The sequence below is a fragment of the Pinus tabuliformis genome, chromosome 3_2, assembly GCF_031772625.1.
Source record: "Pinus tabuliformis cultivar Carrire ecotype Pingquan chromosome 3_2, CPIR1, whole genome shotgun sequence".
Classification (NCBI taxonomy): domain Eukaryota; kingdom Viridiplantae; phylum Streptophyta; class Pinopsida; order Pinales; family Pinaceae; genus Pinus; species Pinus tabuliformis.
In genome coordinates, this window is record NC_142302.1 from 336280462 (window position 1) to 336305355 (window position 24894).

Sequence of the window (24894 nt, forward strand, 5' to 3'; positions counted from 1 at the left end):
CTAGATTTCCAAATATCATCATCCTAGAATTTTAGACAAGGACTTTGATGCAGGAGCATTCAACCCAAGAGAAAAACATTGTAATTAAGTAGACATAGAGGGTCATGTATCTTTAGAGAATTAGTTTCCTAAGTCTCAAGTTAATGTAATATTAGGCCTTTAAGTGATTTAATTAGATAGTGGGAGGAAGTTGTAAATGCTCTCGAATTAAAGGAGAACATGAGTGGTGAATAAATGACAAGACATAGAGGTCAATTAGGACTCTTAAGTAGTTTCATGATTCGAGGGACGAGAGAGAGATTTTAGGAATTAATTGAAGTTAGAAGTGGACATAGAGGATAGAGGATTTAGGAGTCAGTTTAGTAGATTTATGAGTTGAACCAGGATGAGTTCAACAGAACTCACTAGCATATATGTAAGCCTATAGGCAGAGTCAAAGGGGAGGCCACGAATAGTTGAGGATCAGGGATGTGCGAGGCACAGAGTCTCGAATGTAATCATGTATTTATATTTATATATACAAAGAGTTATTCCTGACTGTGTCAGTGTATGTGAATGAGTTTTCATGAATAAATGGCTTATGAATCCGTAGGTTCTATAACAGGGTTGCAGGCAGAATTCTAAAGGACACAGAGAGGGAGTGGAATGATTCAGAGGAATCATAAATGGACCTTAGAATCCAACTGAAGAATCAAAGGAAGCCCTGGAGAGGAAGCGAAGGGAGAATTCGCGGAGTAGAGCTCTGAGGAAGCGGAAGAGTGGAAACTCGAAACCTTGAAGAAATCCCCAAAATCACAGAGAAACACTGAGAAATAGTATAAAAGCTAAGTAAAGAGCCGAACGTAGAAGTAAAGAAACGAGTAGTAGTGACCGTTGGATCTTGAAGATCAACGGATAGGATCCAATCACAGAGGACGTGGAGAAATATCGCATTAGCGAACTTTAAATGAAGGAAGGTGGTTTTGTAACAGTGAAGGTGGATTTCGGGTGGCCTCAATTCCACCCATCAAACGACGCGTGGCAACAGAGGTGAGACGAGAAACCGCTTTATTGGGCGGTTAAACCCTGTGTTTGTTGTCTTTCTGAAATCAATGTGGTCTGTTGGATCTGCTAAGCGCAAATCAATGGTAGAGAACTGTTGGAGCAACTTTGGAGATCGGGAGAATTAAATATCGTTGGATCAGAGAAGAGATGGACGGTCATGATCTAATCGCTAATCACATATAGAAGCGATCAAGGAACAGTGCGATGGAATGCTGATAGGCTGATCAGCAATGCGCTAATAGCCGTTGGATCGACAAATGAAATGGACAGCGGAGATTGAGTTAGAGTTCGGGAGGAATATGTGCCGAAGGAAAGTGGAAGATATGGACCCGACGAAGTCTATAGTGTCAGGTCTATAAGATTTGAAATCCGAAGAAAAAAAAAAGAGTTAGGAGCAGAGTTTTATTGTAATCCTTTTGTATTCTATAAAGTGCTTGGTCGAGTCTTTTAAGGAATATCAGAGTCAGAAGGTGGTGAGGCATATATGCATGTAAAACCCGCGAAGGAGCTGAAAGTCGATTGCGATAAAGGCAATCCTCGAAAAGTGTGCAGAGGTTGTACGGAAAGGGAAAAAGGTATGATTTGCATATGTTTTCTTTTTTAAATGGTTTATAAAGGTAAATAGCATGATAAGGGTTTTCATGTGTTAATTATATATAACCAATGGTTCAAGAAGGAAAAGGTTATATATATGTGGCTGAGAGGGTTGTATAAAGGTTGTGATGAGTTATAATGTCCTGATAGGAAGGATTGTAAAGCTAGGCTTTAATCAAAGTCTTAGCTAAAGGCTCGAGGGTTGATAAAGTTTCGATAGGAGGTTTAGGCGGGGTGATTGGTTCCGATATAAAAGTAACTGTGGTTAAAAGGGCCTTAACCATGTATGTTTGAATATTTGACTCCTTTGTGAGTCAAATACCTGGGACAAATGTATTTATGCATATCCATGCATACTGTGGGTATGTGCGGGGGTATCCTAGCATCATTAGTGGTATCAGAGCATAATTGAAGTTGAAACAATTGGTTAAAACAGAACAAAGAAATTCTATGAGAAAGAATTGAGAAAAGAATATGTATTAAGGCATTTATGCAGGAAAGAGGAAGGATCAGATTCTAATCTAACAGAAGGAAGGCACACAGAGGTGATGTGTAGAAGAACTACAGATGCAAGAGACAGAGGAAATTCATTCAAAGTACAGGTGGAATGGCGAAACAAGATCATGCTAAGATCTTGAAGGTGAGGTGATATGTTCTATTTTGATTTGAGAAGGTGTGTTTATACATTGATATGTAGGTGACAGCAAGAGAAGCTATGAGAGGAAAACCAGATGTGTTCTTGAAGACAGAGTAAGGAAAACACTCTGAAGAAGAAGTGGCAATGAACATGAAGAATCCAACAAGAGTTTGGACAGACAGAGAGAGAAGTGTTCTCAAGAGATTGCAGAAGCCTAGAAGGAGCAAAGGTGTTGCTCAAGAGGAGGTTCCAGACAGAGGACCATGCTTACCAAAAGACTGAGTGAGGAGAGCTTAGTGAGGTATGATTGCAACAAGGAGGACTAGCTATTGCAGAGGCATGTTGCACATGAGTGAGGAGCTCATAAAGAAAGAGGAGAAGAAGATGACTACTGATAGTCATAGCAGAGGTTCAGAGAGAAGCCATAGCAGAAGAAAGATAAAGAAAGAGGATTCCAAGGCAAATGGAAAGAGGATGAGTAAAGAGGAAATTGACAAGGAGATTGCATGGTTAAAAGAACAACTCGATGCATTAAGGAGAATACTATAGGAAAGCCAGAGACTAGGTTGGGTCTTGAGGAAGAAGTCAGTAAAATGGCATGAGATACAGAAAAGGCTACAACAAAAGCAAGTAAAGTGGCTGAGGGGAAAACTCAAGGAAGCTGAGTTGGAAATAGAAGAGTACATTTGTGATCTAGAACAAGGAGAAATTCTAGGAGAAAGTAAAGACTACACTGAAGATAAAGAAGGGAGATCAAGTGAAGATCTCATGGACTATTGGGATAGTTCAAAACAGCATGAGGAGATGTTGACTGAAGATGAAGACTTGAAGACTGAAACTTCAAGTGAGACCAAAAGGTCTAATGATTTTAAATTTGAAAAATTGTGTATGTTTGCAAGTGAAACATGTGAAGGACAATTTGCTGATATTATTATAATGGGGGAAGAAAACAAGTAGAATCTAAATTATGTTCTGGAAGAAAATGAGATAGATAGGTCTCATATACAGTTGGAGAAAGATATCAAACAACCAAGCGAAGGGCTTGAAGGGATTGAAGAGGAGACCACTGAAGAATTTATGAGTCATAAAGATAACTTGGAACAACAAGGAGATATGATGGCTGAAGCATCCAATGAGACCACAGGTTATTATGTTTTTAAAACTAATAATTTGTGTATAAATGCATGAAACATAAGTGATAATGAAATACTTGTGAAATGTCACAAAGAAATTGCATTGCTGGAATATTTGCTAGAAAATTCAGAGTATGACAGTGTGATTGCAGAAGAAGAAGTTCACTACAGTGAACAAGAGAAGGAAGACATCATTAGAGCAAATGATTTGGAAGAGAGACTAGTGGACAGTCTCATAAATTCTTTTCAGAATTCAAAACAGCATACTGATGTGCTTACAGAGGAGAAAGAAACAGAGTAGCAAACTAAATTGTTACCAAAGGAAGATAAGGCAGAGAAGTCTTATGTTTTTTATTTTAACAAGTGTTTTGTGAGTGCAGGTTTAGTTGCAGATGCTGGAGGAAATTTGGCACAAATGAGCAGCCAAATAAAGATGAAAGAAGAAGGTTTTGTGGAAGTATTTAATCCATGGAGCAAAAATGTTAAATTGCTGGAGAGAGTGCTAGACAGTCATGATTCAATCGTGAAAGAGGGTAAGGATGATATCAAGACAGTCAACATAAGAGTCAACATAGAAGTCAGCATAGCAAGCAAAGCAAAAGTTGGAGCAAGAATAACAGAACAAGAATAAGAACAACAAATTGAAGAACTAGTGGACAGTAACAACAACCTAAAGCAAAGAGAAAGAGGAAGAAGTAAGTGGCAGAGTATGGACCAGCCCAAAGATGTGTTGGAAAGAGAAATTGAAGAATTGTGGTAGCTGATGATGAAGCAGTCCAAATGGAGGAAAATGATAGCAGAAAGAAGGGTGATCAATCAGAGCATGAACTTGATTGACAGGAAGAAGAAGATGGAGCAAAAGACAGTAAAAGTGCAGCAGAAGCAAGGGAACAAGACATTTGGGCAATTACAAAACAAAATATGGGATCCAGGAAGACAATGATCAAAAGACACATGATTAGGAGATCATGAATATTTTCTACTTTGGGAGTCTGATGCAGGAACATTCAACCCAAGAGAAAATCATTGTAATTAAGTAGACATAGGGGGTCATGTATCTTTAGAGAAGTAGTTTCCTAAGTCTCAAGTTATTGTAATATTAGGCCTTTAAGTGATTTAATTAGATAATGGGAGGAAGTTGTAAATGCTCTCAAATTAAAGGAGAACATGAGTGGTGAATAAATGACAAGAGATAGAGGTCAATTAGGACTCTTAAGCAGTTTCATGATTCGAGGGATGAGAGAGAGCTTTTAGGAATTAATTGAAGTTAGAAGTGGACATAGAGGATAGAGGATTTAGGAGTCAGTTCAGTAGATTTAGGAATTGAACCAGGATGAGTTCAACAGAACTCATTGGCATATATGTAATCCTACGGGCAGAGTCAAAGGGGAGGCCACGAATAGTTGAGGATCACGCCTGTGTGAGACACAGAGTCTCGAATGTAATCGTGTATTTATATTTATATATAGAGAGAGTTATTCCTGACTGTGTTAGTGTATGTGAATGAGTTTTCATGAATAAATGGCTTATGAATTCGTAGATTCTGTAACAGGGTTGCAGGCAGAATTCTGAAGGACATAGAGAGGGAGCGAAATGATTTAGAGGAATCATAAATGGATCTTAGAATCCAACTGAAGAATTAGAGGAAGCCCTGGAGAGGAAGTGAAGGGAGAATTCACAGAGTGGAGCTCTGAGGAAGCGGAAGAGTGGAAACTAGAAACCCTGAAGAAATCCCCAAAATCGCAGAGAAACACTGAGAAATAGTATAAAAGCTAAGTAAAGGGCCAAATGTAGAAGTAAAGAAATGAGGAGTAGCGACCGTTGGATCTTGAAGATCAATGTCCAGGATCCAATCACAGAGGAGGCGAAAAAATATTGCATCGACGAATTTTAAATGAAGGAAGGCAGTTTTGTAACAGTGAAGGCGGATTTCGGGCGGCCTCAAAACCGTAAGAGGTTTTGAAGAACGAGTGCCGATTCCACTCATCAAATGATGCGTGGCAGCGGAGGCAAGAAGAGAAATCGCTTTATCGGGTGGTTAAACCCCATGTTTGTTGTCTTTTCGAAATCGGTGTGGTCCGTTGGATCTGCTAAGCGTAGATCAATGGTAGAGAACCGTCGGAGTAGCTTTGGAGATCGGAAGAATTAAAGACCATTGGATCAGAGAAGAGATGGATGGTCGCGATTTAATCGTTAATCGCATATAGTAGAGGTCAAGGAACAGTGTGATGGAACGTTGATAGGCCGATCAGCAATGCGTCGATAGCCGTTGGATCAGCAAATGAAATGGACAGCAGAGATTGAGTCGAAGTTCGGGAGGAATATGTGTCGAAGGAAAGAGGAAGATACGGACCCGATGAAGTCTATAGTGTCGGGTCTATAAGATTTGAAATCCGAAAAAAAGGGTTCAGAGTGGAGTTTTATTGTAATCCTTTTGTATTCTATAAAGTGCTTGGCCGAGTCTTTTAAGGCATATCGGAATCGGAAGGTGGTGAGGCATATATGCATGTAAAACCCGCAGAGGAGCTGATAGCCAATAACGATAAAGTAAATCCTCGGAAAGTGTGTAGAGGCTGTACAGAAAGGGAAAAAAGTATGATTTGCGTATGTTTTCCTTTGTAAATGGTTTATAAAGGTAAATCGCATGATAAGGGTTTTCATGTGTTAATTATATATAACCAATGGTTCAATAAGGGAAAGGTTTTATATATTTGGCTGAGAGGGTTGTATAAAGGTTATGATGAGTTATAATGTCACGATAGGAAGGATTGTAAAGCTAGGCTTTAATCAAAGTCTAAGCTAAAGGCTCGAGGGTTGATAAAGTTCTGATAGGAGGTTTAGGCAGGGTGATTGGTTCCGATATAAAAGGAACTGTGGCTAAAAGGGCCTTAACCATGTATGGTTGAAGATTTGACTCTTTTGTGAGTGTTAACGGGAAAACTAGTGTCCATTCAGAGTTGTTAGTGCCACTAAGATGGGTAGATCTCTTAGAAACAAACAAACTAAAGTTACTTGCGCTTTCCTTTATGAGAAATAGATGAGAGAGAAGTAGAGAGTACCAACCTCAGTCTTCCGCTTGGCTCCTTGCTTGTTTCCTCTCCCCTTTGACAGATCTTTGCCATTCCTTCCTCACTTGTCCCACTTCAAAGAACACCTATAGAGTCAAAGCAGCATAATACCATCAAAGCATAGAGATCTATAATCATAAACAATATAGGATCAGATATATATTGACCATACAAATGCATATATCAATTCAAGATTCAAAGACATGAAAGAATATGGAGGAAAACTCAAATAGCTTTATCGATAGAAGTAGTAGAAGAGAGGATTACAACCCATTGGTCTGACCCAGCGCCATCCTTCCAGCATGAAAGCCCTCTTCACCTCATGAAAAGCTTAGATCACCCAACAATGTTTCACAGAGAAACCAATAGCACTTCCTTACAAAAATACAAAATTCCAGCCTCTGGATCTATAGGATGAGGGATCCATATATATATGTTTGCAGGTGGGTGAGTTAGCTTCTGGGATTTTGATTAGTGTCATCTCTCTGATAGTTCTTGATTCCACTTGGAGATTTCATGATCTCTTACTCATCCCTGGGCGAATTCAGAGAGGCAAGTGTCAAATGGGCAGTTTCTAGAAGATTCTCTGGGTTTCCACCTAGCCAACTGCCTTTGCCATTTGTTTGCTCTCGCTCATCGCACCCTATAGAAGGGCCTTCCAGTATGCATCGCACTTTTTGCATGTGGTAGGTGAGATGCATCGCACCCTTAGCACTGAGTAGTCTGTATGGTCCTGTTCTGACCAGTTCTGAGTAGTTTTTCAAGGAGAACTTCCAGGAGATGATGTAATCAGCTGACTTTGTTCCTTTAGGGTATGAAACAACACTTTTAGGGACTTAGAAGCCCTTGGTTTATGGACATATGTGATTGGGGTTGCAGTGCCCAAATATGTCTATAACAATTGCCCCCTAAAGCATGAGGTCATAAATCTTCTGATGTAGGGTGAAATGCTTTATCATGAGGATCCGAGGTTTTTCAAACTGGAAGGTGACCTGTAATAAGATACAATACAATACAATACATTATGAGGCAGGCATTCCCATGCTCAGCTTTATAAATTCATTTTCATGTACATAGGACAGACAACCGTCTGTATGGCAGACTGATGATTCTAGTAGAGCCATCATCCCTTAGCTTGGATGATTATCTGTGCAGCAATGATGTACATTTGATGTCTTTATTTTCTTGAATATACCGCAGCCCTGATGGATGAAACTAGATCCGGGGTCTTCAAAACTCGTTCAATCTTCGCCCAAAGTACAAGTCAATCCATGTGAAAAGATTTTCTGACGTCGAACATGGAAAGACATCGCCTGATTACCAGCCAATGATGTAAGTTGTTAATAGGTGCGAGAGGAATCATCGATAATGATAATGACCCTCAAGGTACTGTAGTACAATTCACGTGGTGTGAATACATGAGTCGATGTTGAACACCACGCAAAATCTTTCGGTCGAAGGCCATTGATGTAAACATGTCGCTGGAAGTGAGAAACTTACCATTGAGGCATGCAAGCTTCAAAGTACTGAAAGGGTTGTTCCTAAGTCAACTTCTTGGATAATGAGCTGATGTCGACAAGAAGTGACCCGTTGTAGGAGGGCCTTAATGAATCCCACATCTACGACGTGAAACAGAGGAAATGATTTTTTGGAGGTGAAAACGATCTGATGATACAAGGTTCAGGGTGGCGGCCATGAAAGAATGAAGGGTGAAGGTATTGTAGCGGATGAGACACAAGCTAGGTTGGTGAATTCTCTGAGCGACTTCTCTTGAACATATCGGCGACACTAAAATGGATTGGTAGCGTTAACCCCAAAGATGGATGGTACAGAGGACCAATGGTGATATGACCGGTGAACGGAATAACCCAACCCGACTCAATCATGGTGATGGAGTGAAAGTGTCATGTTTAAGAGTGACCTGCTACCAATAAATTTTCTTCAAGTTTTCTTCCCAATTTTTCCCCAGTCATTGCTGACCAGTACCTCTTTATTTTTGTCAAGCTTGAGGAGGATAACATATGCTTGTTCTATGATTTGCCCTTCGGGCAAACCCGTCGCTATGTTTTAACGAGACTAGCAACAGTGAAACTTGCTCTTGTCTGCATGGACAAGTTTGTCACTATTGTTATAACGAGTTTAACGACAAAGATAAATTGGTTCTTTTCAATTTTAGAGGGTCTGAAAAGAGATGGAAAGGAAACTCCAGTATTCCTTTTTCGTAATATAATCCCTTAAGTCCGAAAAAGTATAAAATAATATGAAAGGGATGACTTTTCGATAGTTTTCACGAGCCGAACAAGACAAGCGCTCAATCTTTTTGTGTAATGATCCCTCAGGTCCAAAAAGATTAAAATCTAGAGGAGGGATGGCACTTCCAATCACTCTAACGAGCTGGAGAGGCCAATTGCTTAGCAATCTTTTCATATTTTACGAGTCAGATGAAAAGAGCTTAAAGGAGACTTGTTTTTTCAGGAATGAGTGATATTTTTGGGTAGCATCTTGTTCCAAGTAAGGTTTGGAACTTTTCAATCATAGCAGTGTAAAGAAGATGGCTAATAGAATCACTTGTTGCAGTTGTTCCTCAAAAGGGGTAAACAATCAAATGGAGGCGTATGATCTGCTAAAAAAGAGTGGAGGTGATGGTAAGAACATGACCAAGGCTCAAAAGCTGATAATTATGTGATCGCAATGGTTATTTACCGAAAGTGGGTTCATTTTTTAATGAGCTTAACTCTGGTGGAACATATGCTCATTGCTAGGTTTATTTTTTAACGAGCTTGAACTTTGCGTAACACTGCTCATGCCAGTCGTATAATAAGGATTTCTCATCAGTAGGTTCATTTTTTAGGGAGCTTGCCCCATTCACAACTTTGCTCTAGATCCTTTCATTATGCAAGATAGGAACGACCAATCCTACGAGTCTAAAGGGTTAAGAAACTACAAACTAAGAAAATAAATGGTTGCTTTTCACTTGCATGCCAAAAAGGTTTGCATGCCCCCAAGTATAACAAAGTAGAGTTTCCAGGTTACTATTCATTTGCAGACAAAACACTTCCTTGGCTCTGTCGGGAATATCACTTTTGACGGAGGAATCCTTTTCCAGTCTGATCCATTTTCCTAAACGGACAGGATAGTCAGACTAGTCATATTCCTACACGGAAACCTACCTTACATCTGGGGTTTTCTTGCCGAAGCAGACCAGGGCGCATGCCTCCTGGGTTTTAGTCACAATCACAGAATCACTCACGCTCATCAGGTGGATGGACTGGAGATTGATGAGACGTTCCTTGCGTAAAAAGACCAGTTAGGGATGGCATTTGACTAGTAGCTATGTGTGAGCCGGGGAATGAAAGCTGGTCTATGAGCTGGACCACTTTGCCTTCATGCGGAAAACACATCACTCGAAAGAGTGAGGAAACAATAGCTCCCATGCTATAAATGTAGTCACGCCCAAGGAGTAGATTGTAATCTAAAGGTCTTTGGAATACCATCACATTTAGATGAACGGTTTTCCTTCTCAAAGTTATAGGAAAATTTGGCAGGATCCCTAACAGTCGACTGGTTCCTTTGTTGAAGCCTGTCAAATTTCGAATCTCAGGCAGAAGCAATGGCAAACCAATCGCTTTCCAAGCAGTTGAGGAAAGGATATTCACAGAAGCCCCTTCATCTATGATAGTACCAACCATGATCATTCTATAAGCTTGTACTATGATTCGGAATGGTACATTAGATGGTAGGCGAGGTCTGACTAGTAGATTCCAATCGAAGGAAACGACTAGATTTCTTGGAGGAGGGGCCGAATAAATGGTCGGGTAAATCTCTGACGAACTTCCTTCCTGCGGTAAAGGAACGGGAAGATTTCCCCCATGTCCATCGGATTCGGTGTTTACAAAAAGAATTTGAATGGTGTCGTTCTCATTCTCTTTGGTGATGGTATCATCTAAAGGTGGATCCTCTGAAGGCAAGATTGGGTCGACTGTCGTCTCAACCTGTTGACTTTGGTCCGGTGTGGACTCAGAGGGTTTATCTTCAATGATAGGTGCTTCGACCGACAACAAAGGTGTGTCAGTCAGATTTTCAACTAGCGATGGACTCGGTAAGAGTTTCTTGTATCCAGGAGGAAGTCACGGCGGTGAAGCGGGACAATTGTCCAAGACTCTCTTAGCTTCGTCTAAGAAGGGACAATGGTGGATGGCATGATCGCCTTCACACAGCCTACAAGGAAATTTAGATCTTCCTTTCTACCCATTGACTTCATTTTCACTAATTGAAGGTGTACTCTCAACATGATCGCCAAAGGTTGATGACACCGAATTGTGCAAGCAGGGAGACCAGTCCCTTAAGATCCATGGGATGCAAGGACAATCTCGGTGATAGTGGTCTCCCTTGCAAATGACACATGGAGATTTAGGTTTGGATGGTGCAGTGTGTGGATTTTCGCCAGACGATGCATGGTTGCCCCCTTTTGTCATTGGCTTCTTCTTCTTCTTCTCCTTCCCTTTCTTCTTCTTCTCAGTTACTTGGTTTTTAGTTTTACTAGCTTCACCAAGCGAAGAGGAAGAAGGAGAGGGAGAAACAAATGAAGTAGAAGGTTGGGGGGTAACTCTAATATCATTCGGTTGTTGATTTGATTGCTCAGGAATCACGGTGCTTTGAACGACAAAGGTCGAGAAGAGCCATACTGGCAGGCCAATTGTTAGTCCTGGAAGGGACAATGTGGCCATATGAGCTGCATAAACATCTCCCCAAGAGGAGAAGGGACTAGGATTCCCCCCAAGGGGAAATTCTTGATTGGTGGACTCCATTTTCTCAATCTAAGACCAACGAGGGAACAGTGACGTTATTCCGATTAAAATAAATTTTATGGTGCTTTGACACAACTTGCTTTTTCAATTTTTAAGAGTCGAGAAAAAGCTAAAGATGACTCTAGTCGCCTTCGATTTTTAATGAGCCTAAAGTGAGAAGTGCTCAGATGGACCTTTTCTTTTAAGGAGTCTGAAAAGGAACGAAAGTGATTACTCTGGAAATCTAGATAGAGGGATTACCAAACCAATCACAAAACTGCAGAATACTTTTTACGGTAGGGCAGTCAATCTTCTCAAATACTGTGTTCAGTGCATTGCAATCGATAGGGAGGCAGACACGGCTTCCTAAGGATAAAGGATATAACCTATTGTGGTCTCCCAATATATACTCAATGGTACGTGGGAGCACAAGTCCGTACTGGCACTTGTCGTCTCAAAGAGGAGGAATCACCCAACCTACGATGAAAGCAATAGTTACCAGGCTTTACGATGTCGGAATACATCTCTAGCCTAGACTTCTAAATGTTGTGCATCAGGTTCCAAAGCATTTTTATGTTCATTGAAATTTATTTTACAGTTGATCTTTCTTAAGAAGTTTGCATTTAAGGTTCACCGCGTGATGTATATATACAATTCCTAAATATGCAATCTAAGATGATAAACAATAGTTTACTCTTCTTTTTTTTGCAATGAAAATCCTAGCTACTAAGGAAAGAGAAGTGAAATTCTTTCAACAAAGAGCAAAGAGCACACACTAAGATGCACTATACTAAATCAATCTCCACAAGCAGTCTAAATGCAAATGCACATGCATGTATTTGTTTTCCACTTTCTTAATGTGTGAATGACAAAAAGAACACTAAGTACAAATATAAACTATCTTTTCTTTCAAAGCGACAGTACTAACAATTTTCTTTCAAAAGACGAAAGGAAGACAAGGACGACACTTTGCGATTTTGAATTGAAAACTGCTTTCGACACTTGAAATACTATTAATTCAAATCAAATACAAGAGTAACAGTGTAATTGACTATCAAAAGAGAAGGATTCTTTTCTTTGACTGAAAACGACACTTGCGACACTTTCAAATCAAAAGACAACAGTTCGATTAAGCTACTGTTTGCAAAGAAGAACTGTAAATGGCGAAAAATACATTTAAAAAATTCACAATTCTTTGTACAATGGAGGTTGAATAATGTAAAGGAAGGGAGTTTCAACAGTGGTATACTGATCACAGACATCAAAACTCCTAAATAAAGTTGAAGACAATGAAGAAAAACCAAAATCTAGAGGCAGAAACAGTCTTATCTGATCATCGCACCTGTAACACAGGGAAATAGGGATGCATCTCACCGACAACACACAAGAGGTGTGATGCATCCAGACTGTCAAAAGGAGACAGTGAGATGGTCCAGGGATGAGACTGGGCTTGGTTTTTTCTCACAGTTTGCATCTACGTTCAGGGATTTAGGTTGAGCTAATGATAATCAATAAATACAAAGCATAGGGGCTGATCTAATGAGGTTACTTGAGCCACCACCAGGGCACTTAGGATGTTTGCAAGTCATATGTTTAATTCATAAACTAACCCGAAGATTGACTGAAGCAGTGTTTATCTACTTTGCAGTTGCATAGAAAAAGCAGTTCGAAGGCTAGCTAGCATAACTTCAAGCTCCGTTTGTAGTTTATAAAGTAAACAAACTAGAAACAAGCAAACAAGCTATTCGTTCCCCAGCGAAGATGCAAAATCTTTCAGTCGAAGGCCATTGATGTAAACCTATCACCGGAAGTGAGAAACTTGCCATTGAGGCATGCAAGCTTCAAAGTACTGAAAGGGTTGTTCCTAAGTCGACTTCTTGGATAATGAGCTGATGTCAACAAGAAGCGACCTGTCGTAGGAGGGCCTTAATGAATCCCACATCTACGACACGAAACGGAGAAAATGATTTTGTGGAGGTGAAAACGATCTGATGATACAAGGTTCAGGGTGGCGGTCATGAAAGAATGAAGGGTGAAGGTATTGCAATGGATGAGACACAAGCTGGGTTGGTGAATTCTCTGAATGACTTCTCTTGAACATATCGGCGACACTGAAATGGATTGGTAGCATTAACCCCAAATATGGATGGTACGGAGGACCAATGGGGATATGACTGGTGAACGGAATAACCCAACCCGACTCAATCATGGTGATGGAGTGAAAGTGTCATGTTCAAGAGTGACCTGCTACCAATAAAGTTTCTTCAAGTTTTCTTCCCAATTTTTCCCCAATGGAGTCACCATTTTGTTATCAGGAAAACTAGTGTCCATTCAGAGCTGCTAGTCCCACTAAGACGAGTAGCTATCTTAGAAACAAACAAACTAAAGTTACTTGCGCTTTCCTTTATGAGAAATAGATGAGAGAGAAGCAGAGAGTACCAACCTTAGTCTTCCGCTTGGCTCCTTGCTTGTTTCCTCTCCCCTTTGACAGATCTTTACCACTCCTTCCTCACTTGTCCCGCTTCAAAGAACACTTGTAGAGTCAAAGCAGCACAATACCATCAAAGCATAGAGATCTGTAATCATAAACAATATAGGATCAGATATATATATATATATATTTTAACTAAAACGGTTATGATATTATTGATTTGAAAATTCTTGGATCCAATCCCAAGCGGCTCCAATTACATTACACACTTCTCCCTATTGCTGTTTTAAATCTGCTTGATTTTCAAGGCATATTTATAGTGCTTTCGCTGTTTACAATAAGGAGTCCTTTCATCAAAGAGCTGCCTTTGTTTGCCAGCTGATCCGCTTCCCCGTTTGACTTTCTAAGGATATGATAAAACTTACATGTATCAAAGTCTAAAAGAACTCTCTTCAACCTGTCCAGAATTTTGTTTTGGCTGGCATTTCTAAAGGGGTTTCCCATCTTCAGGCTCTTTATTATTAGCTCCAGGGAAAATTTTAAGAACCCCCCCTAAATTTATAAATATAATAAATGGGCGAATCTCCATGGTATATAGGAAAAATGAAAGGCGATTTTATCAATAATATAATATGCATATATAATTTTTGGGCGAATCTCTCACCACGCATGGCGAATATTTTACTCAATTATAAGATCTTGTAAGATCTTGGCGAGTCTTTCACTAAATAATAAAACTTTGTAAAGTCCTAGTGAATCTTAGCATAGGCTACATGCTCGTTTAATTCCCCCATTTAAATAGGCTACATTCCAGGTGAATACCATGGGTCAATACCATGTGCCATTTTGGTGAATACCATGGGTCAATACCATGTGCCATTTTTATTTTTATTAATTCTAATATTAGGGTTAATAATGGTTTTTTGCATGGTATTAATAACAATCTAGTCCATGGTATTTGTCCCATAGTATTTTGGCCATAGGTTTCACCTAAATATAACCCATTTTTTGAGTGTTCGTAAATATAAGGTGACTTATGGATTAAATATAAAAAAATGTTTTATTTGTTTACCATACCTCTCGTTTATTTATATTTTTATTAATTTACCATACCTCTTTTACAAATATGGTATTTGGCCCATAGGATTCACTTAAATAAAACCTCTTTCTTGAGCCTTCATAAATAGAACGAGGGTTATGGACTAAATATAAAAAGAGGTTTTATTTATTTATGATAGGTCTAGTTTATTTATATTTTTATTTATTTACCATACCTTTTGAGTAAGTATAAAAAGACGTTTTATTTATTTACCATACCTCCACTTTACTTATATTTTTATTTGTTTACACCCTTACATGTATATAAGGTGACTTATGGAGTAAATATAAAAAATGTTTTATTTATTTACCATACCTCTCATTTATTTTTATTTTTATTAATTTACCATACCTCTTTTATAAATATGGTATTTGGCCCATAGGATTCACTTAAATAAAACCTATTCTTGAAAATGGGCGAATGGATTCACTTAAATAAAACCTATTCTTGAAAATGGGCGAATGGAAGGTTGTAAGTCCTAATTTCAAGGGCTAAATTTACCTTTTTTACCCTCTCCCTTAAAATAAGGTGGGCTATTTGAGGTGATTTGTAAAAATGTACTATGATACAAAATATTCGCCCACTAAAAATTTAAAACCCCTTAATTTCGCCAAAGGGTGAACATTCGCCCCTAAAATTATCCTTGATTAGCTCTGAATCTCCAAACACTTGGAGATCCTTAACTCCTTTGTCTCTTGCAATGTTGCATGCTTTCAGTAGCCCAAGAATCTCTGCTTGGTTGTTAGATTTCTGGCCGAGTCCCCAGCTGAAGCAGTCTTTTGCAATCCCATCTGTAGAGTATATGACTCCCCCTGCACCTGCACTTCCTGGGTTACCTTTAGATGCCCCGTCAAAGAAAATAGTGGTTCTCTGATTTGCAGCCCTCCATCTGCCTTTGTTTTTTTAACCACGTCCCATTTCACCAAATGAATTTTATTTTCATTTCCCTTTCCTCCCTGCCACAGGAAGTCTCTGAGAAATTTGGAAATTTGCTCTGTCACATTTCTTGGAGCTAGGAGGAACGTTGCTTGGTAGATTGGTAGTGCTAAGAGTACTGCTTTGATTAAAATTACCTTTCCTCCCTTCGTCAGCCAGTGACCTCCCCACGCTGCAATTTTAGCTTTGATTTTCGAAATTATTTCGCTCCAGAGCGATCTTTTATTCGTTCTTGATGTGATGGGGAGGCCCAGATACCTGAATTTGTCCCAGTTTACCTGTCCTTTGAATCCCAGAAGCGTGGTTATATCTGATAGCTCCCTCTGCTCTATATTCCAGCTATACACTTCAGTTTTATTTTCATTTATTAACGCCCCTGAGACTCTGCAATATTTTTTGAGGGTTGCGTTTATGGCTCTGGCGATTCTTGTGGTAGCTCCGCCTAAAAGAATTGTATCGTCAGAAAATAACACATGATTCTGGGCTTCAGCTCCATGGAATGGCTTAAGGCGCGGGATGGTGCCTCTTGATTTTTCCTCAGCAAGTTTTCGACTGAGTGATTCTGCCATTAAGATGTACAGGGACGGGGAGAGGGGGCATCCCTGTCTGATGCCCCTCCGAGTTTGAAAGAAGTTCGTGGGGCGGCCATTGACTAACGGGGCGATCCAGGGATTTCCTATGCAGGCTTTAATTAGATTTATGAATTGATGCGAAAAACCAAAAGCTAGCAGGACCTTGCAGAGGAATGAACGGTCCACTCTGTCAAAGGCGCTTGCCATATCTAACTTGACCAACATGCCTTTTTCATTCCGCTGCTTGCTGGAATGTATGATCTCTTGGACCTGTATTACATTGTCTATAATATTTCTGCCTTCCACGAATCCGCCTTGAGAAGGTGAGATCAATTTTTTTAGCAGCGGCTTAATCCTGTTAACGATCAATTTTGCCAGGATTTTGTATGAGGCGTTACACAACGATATCGGCTTGAACCTTGTGAATGTCTCCGGATTGATCTCTTTGGGGATTAGAGCGACATATGTAGAATTTATTCCTCCGCCTACCTTAGCCTTTCTCATGAATCCGCTTATCATTTTACATAGGTCGACTTTTATGATGTGCCAACACGCCTTGTAGAAATGTACTGTAAATCCATCAGGCCCGGGAGCCTTATCTGCATCCTTGGACCAGATGACTTTAATAATTTCCTCCTCCGTGGCTGGCCTGCAGAGGACTACATTTTCTTCAGGGCTAATCAGAGTGGGAATATTAGTCGTGAATTCAGCAATTTCTTCATCATTGCTGTGGTTTTCTTTCCTATAGAGGTTCCTGAAGTAGTTTTCTGCAGCTTCCTTGATCTGATTATAACTTTTGCATACACTGCCCTCTGGAGTTTTGATCTCTGCTATGTGATTCCTGGTCAATCTTGCTCTATATTGACGGTTGAAGTAGGAGGTGTTTCTGTCTCCAGCCTTCAACCACAAGCTCCTGGATTTTAATTGCCAGTATTCTTCCTCCTTTTTGAAGGTTTGGTGTGTAGAACATTGAGCTTTCGTTTCTTTCTCCAACAGATCTGTAGTTATATATTTGTTTTCCATCTCTGTTTGCAAATTTTGCAATGCCTGGACTGACTCCTTTCTTTGCTCAGTAGGAGTGTATTCTGGCTTCTTTATCCAATTCTTCAACGCATGTTTAGTTGCCTTTAGCTTTTTCTCCCAGACATAACTAGGAGATCCCATAAATGATTTGTCCCAGGCTGCCTTTACTGTCTCTTCAAAGCCTTTCTTCTCAATCCATAGGGGGCTGAATCGGAAAGGTATGGGTCCTAGGTCTTCTTCATCTTCCAGGAGGAGCTGGATGGGTTTATGGTCCGAGGCCAGTTTGGGCAAAATTTTAGTGGTTATTATTTTTTTGTTCATCATTATGGAGCTTTGAACCATGAATCTGTCTAACCGAGCTAAGATGTGATCCGTTCCCACTCTATTATTAGACCATGTGTAGATGCCTCTGATGGGGTTGAAGTCCAGCAAGTCCCAACGCTGGAAGAGATCCTCCACCTCATCTAGCATGGGGTCCCTCCCCTCTTTTCTTTTGCTTTCATAATAATGTTTAGATCCCCTGCTATGATAATGTTGCTGGGGGAACTCTGTTCTAGAAATGTTGATAAAGAGTTCCAGCATTCTCTCTTTTCATGGTAAGAGACAGGTACGTAGAGATTAAAAAGGGAGATAGATAGCTTACTTGTTTTGTGCATCAATTCAGTTTGGATCCAGTGCTGAGTTTCCTTGTGATTTTCCAGTTGAAAAAGGTCATCATTCCAGAGTGTTGCCAGCCCTCCAGATGTACCCCTTGAGCTGACTGCTTTGCCTGCTTTTTTGTTCCACTTTGATCTGCTGATCTCTAGAAGGGCATGCCCTTCTATTTTGGTCTCTTGGAGCATGAGGATATCTGAGGGCTCCGCTTTCATAAGATCCTTGACTGCCTCTATTTTAGAGGGGTTCCCCAGACCTCTGCAATTCCAAGAGACGAGATTCATTATTTGCTTGAGGGGGTGCTGAGCCCTCCCTTGGAGGGCCTTGGTCTGGTGTTTCACCCAATAGTCATTTCTATGGTGGCTTGGCTTCCTTGCGTTTTGAGTCTCTCTGCCTCCTCCTCCCTTTTTTCTTTACGGGATTTCCTTCCTGCTTTTTTCGTTTGGCGCTCATAGATTTCATCCTCTGAGGAGCTAGAGCTTTCAATTGGTTTTTTCTTTGCTATCTCTGCATATGTGGGATTCGATGGGCTGCCCTGGTTAGCCTCCCTCTGTATTGCTTCCCCTGCCTCCTTGTTTATAATAGGGATATCCACTTGTTCTTCATTCTCCTGGATTGGGATGGCTTGATTAGCCTGATCCTTGTCCGTATCTTTAGGATTTGCTTATGTTTCCTGGTTGGCTTTACTGTTGCTAGGATCTCCTTCCGTGGAACCTTTTCCATTTCCTTTTTTTTTGGTGGATGCATTCTTCTGGACGAGGGTCCATTGTTCCCCATTCTGTTTTTCTGCTTGCTCCTCTGCTCTCTTTTTGCAGTTCTTTGCAAAGTGACCATGGTTGTGGCAATGTCTGCATTTAAAGGGTAACTGTTCGTAGTCCAACTCCTGGACATACGACCACCCAGCTACAGTGAGATTGATGGCTTCTGGTAGCCCCTCCTCTAAGTCCACTTCTACACAAATACGGGCACATGAATACTGGTCTTTTCTCGCTGCCTGATCTATATATTTTCCCAGGGCGTTACCTATGATTTGAAGGGATTTTTGGTTCCAGCAATGCAATGGCAAATGAGGGAGCCTGACCCAGACCGGGACTGCAGTAGGGATGTCCTGGGTGGGGTCAAAATCTGGTGCCCATTTGTTCAAATATAGGCCCTGCGACCCCATAAAATACGGTCCATTTCTGAAGATCAAGCCTTTATCTTCTGGGTTTTCAAAGACAAACACGAAGAAACCCTTACCTACGAAATAGCTCTTAACTCCTTCTTTGATCAGGGGTTTCCAGTTCCTTTGAGTCCAATCCTCCACCGACTTAGGTGATGGCCAGAGACCTGTGAACTGGCCTATGAGGCCTCTCTCCGCAAGGTTCATTGCAGCTTTGCAAGTTTCTTGTTCAGGTAAAGCTACTGAAGGGATCGAGTCCAGCTTTTTCACAAACTTCTTCTGCGTACCTGAGGGCGGGCGCTTTGTTCCAGCGGCAATCATCGCGCGAAAGGCCATCACCTCTGGAGGTGTAAGAGGGGGATCAGGATCCCCGCTGCCCTCCATTGGATCGGCAGGGGGACGCGGGGGGGCTGAAGGGCGCAGAGCGCAAGGGCTGAGGCAAGCTGCAGCAGGCGGGGAGCAGAGCGGAAGAACACAATATTGTACTTTCTATTTAGTTTCATGAAGGGAACATGAATCTTCATTAGGATCAGATATATATTGACCATACAAATGCATATATCAATTCAAGATTCAAAGACATACAAGAATATGGAGGAAAACTCAAATAGCTTTATTGATAGAATTAGTAGAAGAGAGGATTACAACCCATTAGTCTGACCCAGCGCCATCCTCCCAGCATGAAAGCCCTCTTCGCGTCATGAAAATCTTAGATCACCCAACAATGTTGCACAGAGAAACCAACAACACTTCCTTACAAAAATACAAAATTCCAGCCTTTGGATCTCTAAGATGAGGGATCCATATATAGATGTTTGTAGGTGGGTGAGTCAGCTTCTGGGATTCTGATTAGTGTCATCTCTTTGCTAGTTCTTGATTCCACTTGGAGATTTCATGATCTCTTACTTATCCCTGGGTGAATTCAGAGAGGCAAGTGTCAAATGGGCAGTTTCTAGAAGATTCTCTGGGTTTCCACCTAGCCAACTGCCTTTGCCATTTGTCTACTCTTGCTCATCGCACCCTACAGAAGGGCTTTCCAGTATGCATGGCACTTTTTGCATGTGGCAGGTGAGATGCATCACACCCTTAGCACTGAGCAATCTGTATGGTCCTGTTCTGACCAGTTCTAACTAGTTTTTCAGGGAGAACTTCTGGAAGATGATGTAATCAGCTGACCTTGTTCCTTTAGGGTATGAAACAACACTTTTAGGGACTTAGAAGCCCTTGGTTTATGGACGTATGTGATTGGGGTTGTAGTGCCCAAATATGTCTATAACAGTGAGTCAAATACCTGGGACAGATGTATTTATGTATATTCATGCATACTGTTGGTATGTGTGGGGGTATCCCAACATCAGACTTCCATTAAATCCTAAGACTTATGACCATCAATGACTAGGTCAACATTATGCATAACCATACATAAGCATGTCATGTCTCCAATAACATAAATACATTTGACCTAGACCAACATAGAACTCCAACCAAAAGGACATATGTATATATATGCCTAGATTTCATTATCATGTAAATATATTTCATATCATGTGTTAGTCAAACCGAACTTCACAAATATCAATAAGAGTTAGACACACAACCATCTTGATTACACTAGGGTTTGATCAGACAAACACACACATACCAAGGAAATCATTTCTAAGATAGTATAAGGGTCTTTCTCACACATTCCCCTAAATCCTAATGAGTTAGGGTTCCAATGTAGAAACATAACAAACCCGACATTACCAAAACTTCAAAGGTTCCGAGATTTTATACCTTATCATTCAATCCTAACAAGTTAGGATTTCCCGATCATACCAAAATCCCAAACAAGACATCATCAATAGAGCTTCAACTAGCATTTCACAATATCCCTAAGTAGTTTAGGGTTTCATACATTCATATTGGCATACCCTTTGGTTAGGGTTTTAGCAGACCCTGTCTAGGGTTCTATATAGTCAATCAAGAATATGAGTGGGGTGGGTAGATTTATCAAGAGATGAATCACCCAAACAAGAATCACTAAGATTCAATACGTCTAGTCATAACAAAGTTAGTAATAGATCATCAAATGAATAATTCTTTTAATCATTGTATTTAAATCGTACCTTTGATCCTTGACTAACCTTGTCTTGAGAGATCCTCCTTCTTGCAGATGTTTTCCTTAATCAAGAAAATAGAGGGAGAAAGGTGATTAGTATTTGATATAATCAAAACTAAATGAGTACATGAACCCAAAACTGAGAAGACATGAAATACTTATCTTCACAAAGAAGGTTGCCACAATATCTTCTTTAGTCATCCCAATATTCTTAATAGTAAACAACTTCAACAAGGCTTCATACATCTCCTGGGCATGATCGATGTTAGATATGAATGAGACAAGACTGTATTTTATCCCTTCTACCATCAGAGCATAGCCACCAATTCTAAATCCCTAAATTTTGTTTTTTTGGCATCACTAGCTTCTTCTGTAGGTTTCTTTACATTTCCTTTTACCAAATCCAACACCTTGTTCTTCTTGAGGATTAAGTCAATCCTCTTCTTCTAGGATCTGAAGTTAGATGTTCCTTCAAGTTTCTTCTCACCCTTGATTGAGTTATACATCTTCCTTGAATATAATAGACCCCTTCCTTGAGATAGTACCTATGAATGGATCAAGTGCTTGAAACTACCTTTTTCTTCCTCCTTCACCAAAGCTCTAATACCATGTTAGAAAATCAGAAAGGCAGTAAAGATTTTCTTATTCTTGATAATCACTTGTGATGTTTCTTATTATTACGATTCTTTATATCTTCTTTCTTTAGTTCATCAAGCAATTACCAAAAGCAGCAACACATAAAATAATAGACACCAGATTTAGGCACATGCCAGGGAAAAACCCCCCTCGAGGGGAAAACCCAGTCAAGATAATTCTTAATTTCAATAGTATTCTTTGAGACTCTTCACCCTAGACCAAGACAAAACCTTCCCTCCAAACCAAGTTAGCCTCTCCAAATTTCAACCTCTTTCTAGCAACTTTGACTAGGGCAGCAACTTACGGCAACTGATAGATTCCGGAAACAATGAAACTTAGGAGACTTCATTCTCCTAATCTAGAACATGAAAAAGAGAGAGAGAGGCACCAAAATTTTGATTTTTCCTTTCTCCTTATACTTTTGCAAACTCGCATTCACTTCAGCTTCCTAGCAATAGACTTCACACATATTTTCCTAGCTACAAGAGAACTTCGCACTTCTACGCAGCAACAAGAGATTTTCGCACTTCTTCCCAACTACAAGAGAATTCGAACTTGATGACAGAATGATGCTCCAAATGAATTCGATGTGATTCCTTTTATAGGCTTGTTGTGGGGTCGAATAGGGTCCTTAGGTCGACTTGATCTTCTTCTAGGCCGACATGGTGTGGAGGTTACATAATTCATATTTGACTGAATACTTAACCTTTTTACATGATTAAAAAGCCTAAGAATGGTCTATTTAAATGTACAATAACTCTATAGACTCAGAGTAAATCCTAGAAGTCCTCAATGGGGACTTTGACCTAAAACATGGTGGCCCAAGCATGAAACCCATGCTTTAATAAGCCACAATAATAATAATATTAATTATTTTTCTTTATTCTTTTGACAAGTACATTATTGAAGACTGAACATAGTTACATTTTCCAAGAGTCTCTATGCTTACAAGTTCCATTATTAGTGTTATAATAGTTTTGTAATATGATAAAGAAGTGAAATCAATCATTTATTGCAAAGTTGAGCGAGAATGGAGGGTTGGTTATAGGTTGCTACAAGAGACAATCCAACAAGCATGTAAATTAGAGAGAAGGCGAGTATGAGAAGTAAGCAAACTACGGAGATGTTAGAAAATGGTAATATCAACCTGATCAAAGCTTTAAGACAACCTAGTACAAATTTATCCTAGTACAACCAAACTCTGTGTGTTTCATGTAGTTGAAAAAAACTAGTTACAACAATGTAAACTTTGAAACGGGAACTATAAACTCAAAACGGGAACTCTAGCCAAAAAACCGCGAAAAAACATGAAAAATAGTGCTAAAAACGAAAAGTGTGTATACTAGAACGACGATTTTTTTTAGGGTCAATTTTGAACATGTTTTAAAAATGGCAGTGAAAATGAATTTTTGGTGCAAAAATTGTGCAAAAAACACCCTCAAAACGAAAAATGTTGATGTTGGAATAACACTTTTTTTTTCCTAGGGTAAATTTACAACATTTTGAAATAATGGTGTAAAAGATTTTATCATGACTCAAAAAACATTATAATTTCAAAAAAATAATAAAAACATAAAATTAAAAATAAAACAGAAATTAAAACAGTGAAAAAAAATGAAAATAGAAAGTAAAAAAAAAATAACAAAAGGTAAATAAAAATGTCTATATTAAAAACAAAACATAATATTAAAAATAAAAAATAAAAAATCAAACAAACAAAAAAGACAAAAAAAAAAAAAAAATCAATCACAAAAATGTAAAAACAAATTAACCTATAAAAGATAAGAATTAAAAAACTAAAAAAAAATTAAAGAATTAAATAATAAGAAAAACATATTTTCAAAAAAATTTAATTTTTTTTAATATAATTTCGATTGTGTTTCTTATTAATTTTTTCATGACTTCCTTTCTTCCTTTTGAAGCCAAGGTAGCAATTCTTGGAATGAAATTTTTATTATTCATATCGATTCGTAACTTAGTTTAACAAGTGGTAACAAATAAATTTAAGTGGAAAAAGTAATAATGTTAAATTTAAATGAGTTTCAATAATAAAACAGAGCAACAAAATTGTATAGATTAATTTTTTTTTATAATTTAATATAATCCTATATATATATATATATATATATATATATATATATATATTAAGAAGTATAGTTTTAATTTTTGTTTTTATTTTATAGATTTGTGTTTTATAATCAAATATAATAAAATCAAATCAAATAAAACTATATTTAAAAGAAAATGGCTTCAATAAATCTACATTGAGACATTCTAAAACTCAAAACAAATAAAAATATAGTAATTTCTTTTTTCCCATAAAAAAAAACTCCAAACAAATAAAAATATATTAATTTTTTTCATAAATCTATAAGAAGATATTTTGACACCTTTTTATAATTTAAGGTAAGAAAATTAAAACATAAAAAGTATATTTGAAAGCTAAAAAAAATTCATTACATAAAGATATATCGTTTTAAGTATATAAATTTGTATAATAAGCATTATTTTGAAAATCTGAAGCTTTCCCAAAGCATGCCAACCTTTTTCAATTAAGGTTTTGGAAGCTGGGCGATTCCTTCCAAAACCTTAATTGAAAAAGGTTGGGAAAGCTTGAGATTTTGAAACAATGGTTTATTAATGGAAGGAATGACACCGGCCACCTGCAATTGTGCCTTTAATCAGCGTGTCCAGATCTTGGTCTCTTTTTCAATTAAGGTTTTAGAATCCGGGTGATTCAGAGAATCGCCTAGCCACCGCTGGGCTGCACCCCCACGGGTGGCCAGGCGGTGGCTGGGCGATTCCCAGAATCGCCCAGCTTCCAAAACCTTAATTGGGAAAGCTTGAGATTTTGAAACAATGTTTTTTTTAATGTAAGGAATGACACTGCCACCTGCAATTGTGCCTTTAATCATCGTGTCCAAATCCTGGTATCCCCTAATGGAAAGCTGCAGATTCCTGGGTGTAATGTGTTTCACCTTAAGATCTTTGCTGGTCTCCCCTAATGGAAAGCTGCA

At 39.0% G+C, this 24894-nt stretch overlaps 1 protein-coding gene across 1 annotated transcript; it reads right to left on the reverse strand.

The window, feature by feature from the left end:
* Nucleotides 1-18642: 18642 nt before the first annotated feature.
* On the reverse strand, nt 18643-19524 carry LOC149180861 (uncharacterized). The gene has a single exon (XM_089414014.1). It carries the CDS (start codon nt 19522-19524, stop codon nt 18643-18645), a length of 882 nt encoding a protein of 293 aa, XP_089270140.1.
* Nucleotides 19525-24894: the final 5370 nt, after the last annotated feature.

Excerpts from the sequence above, each read along its gene's own strand:
- LOC149180861 (XM_089414014.1), bottom strand. The coding sequence starts at position 19,524 with ATGGAGGGCAGCGGGGATCCTGATCCCCCTCTTACACCTCCAGAGGTG.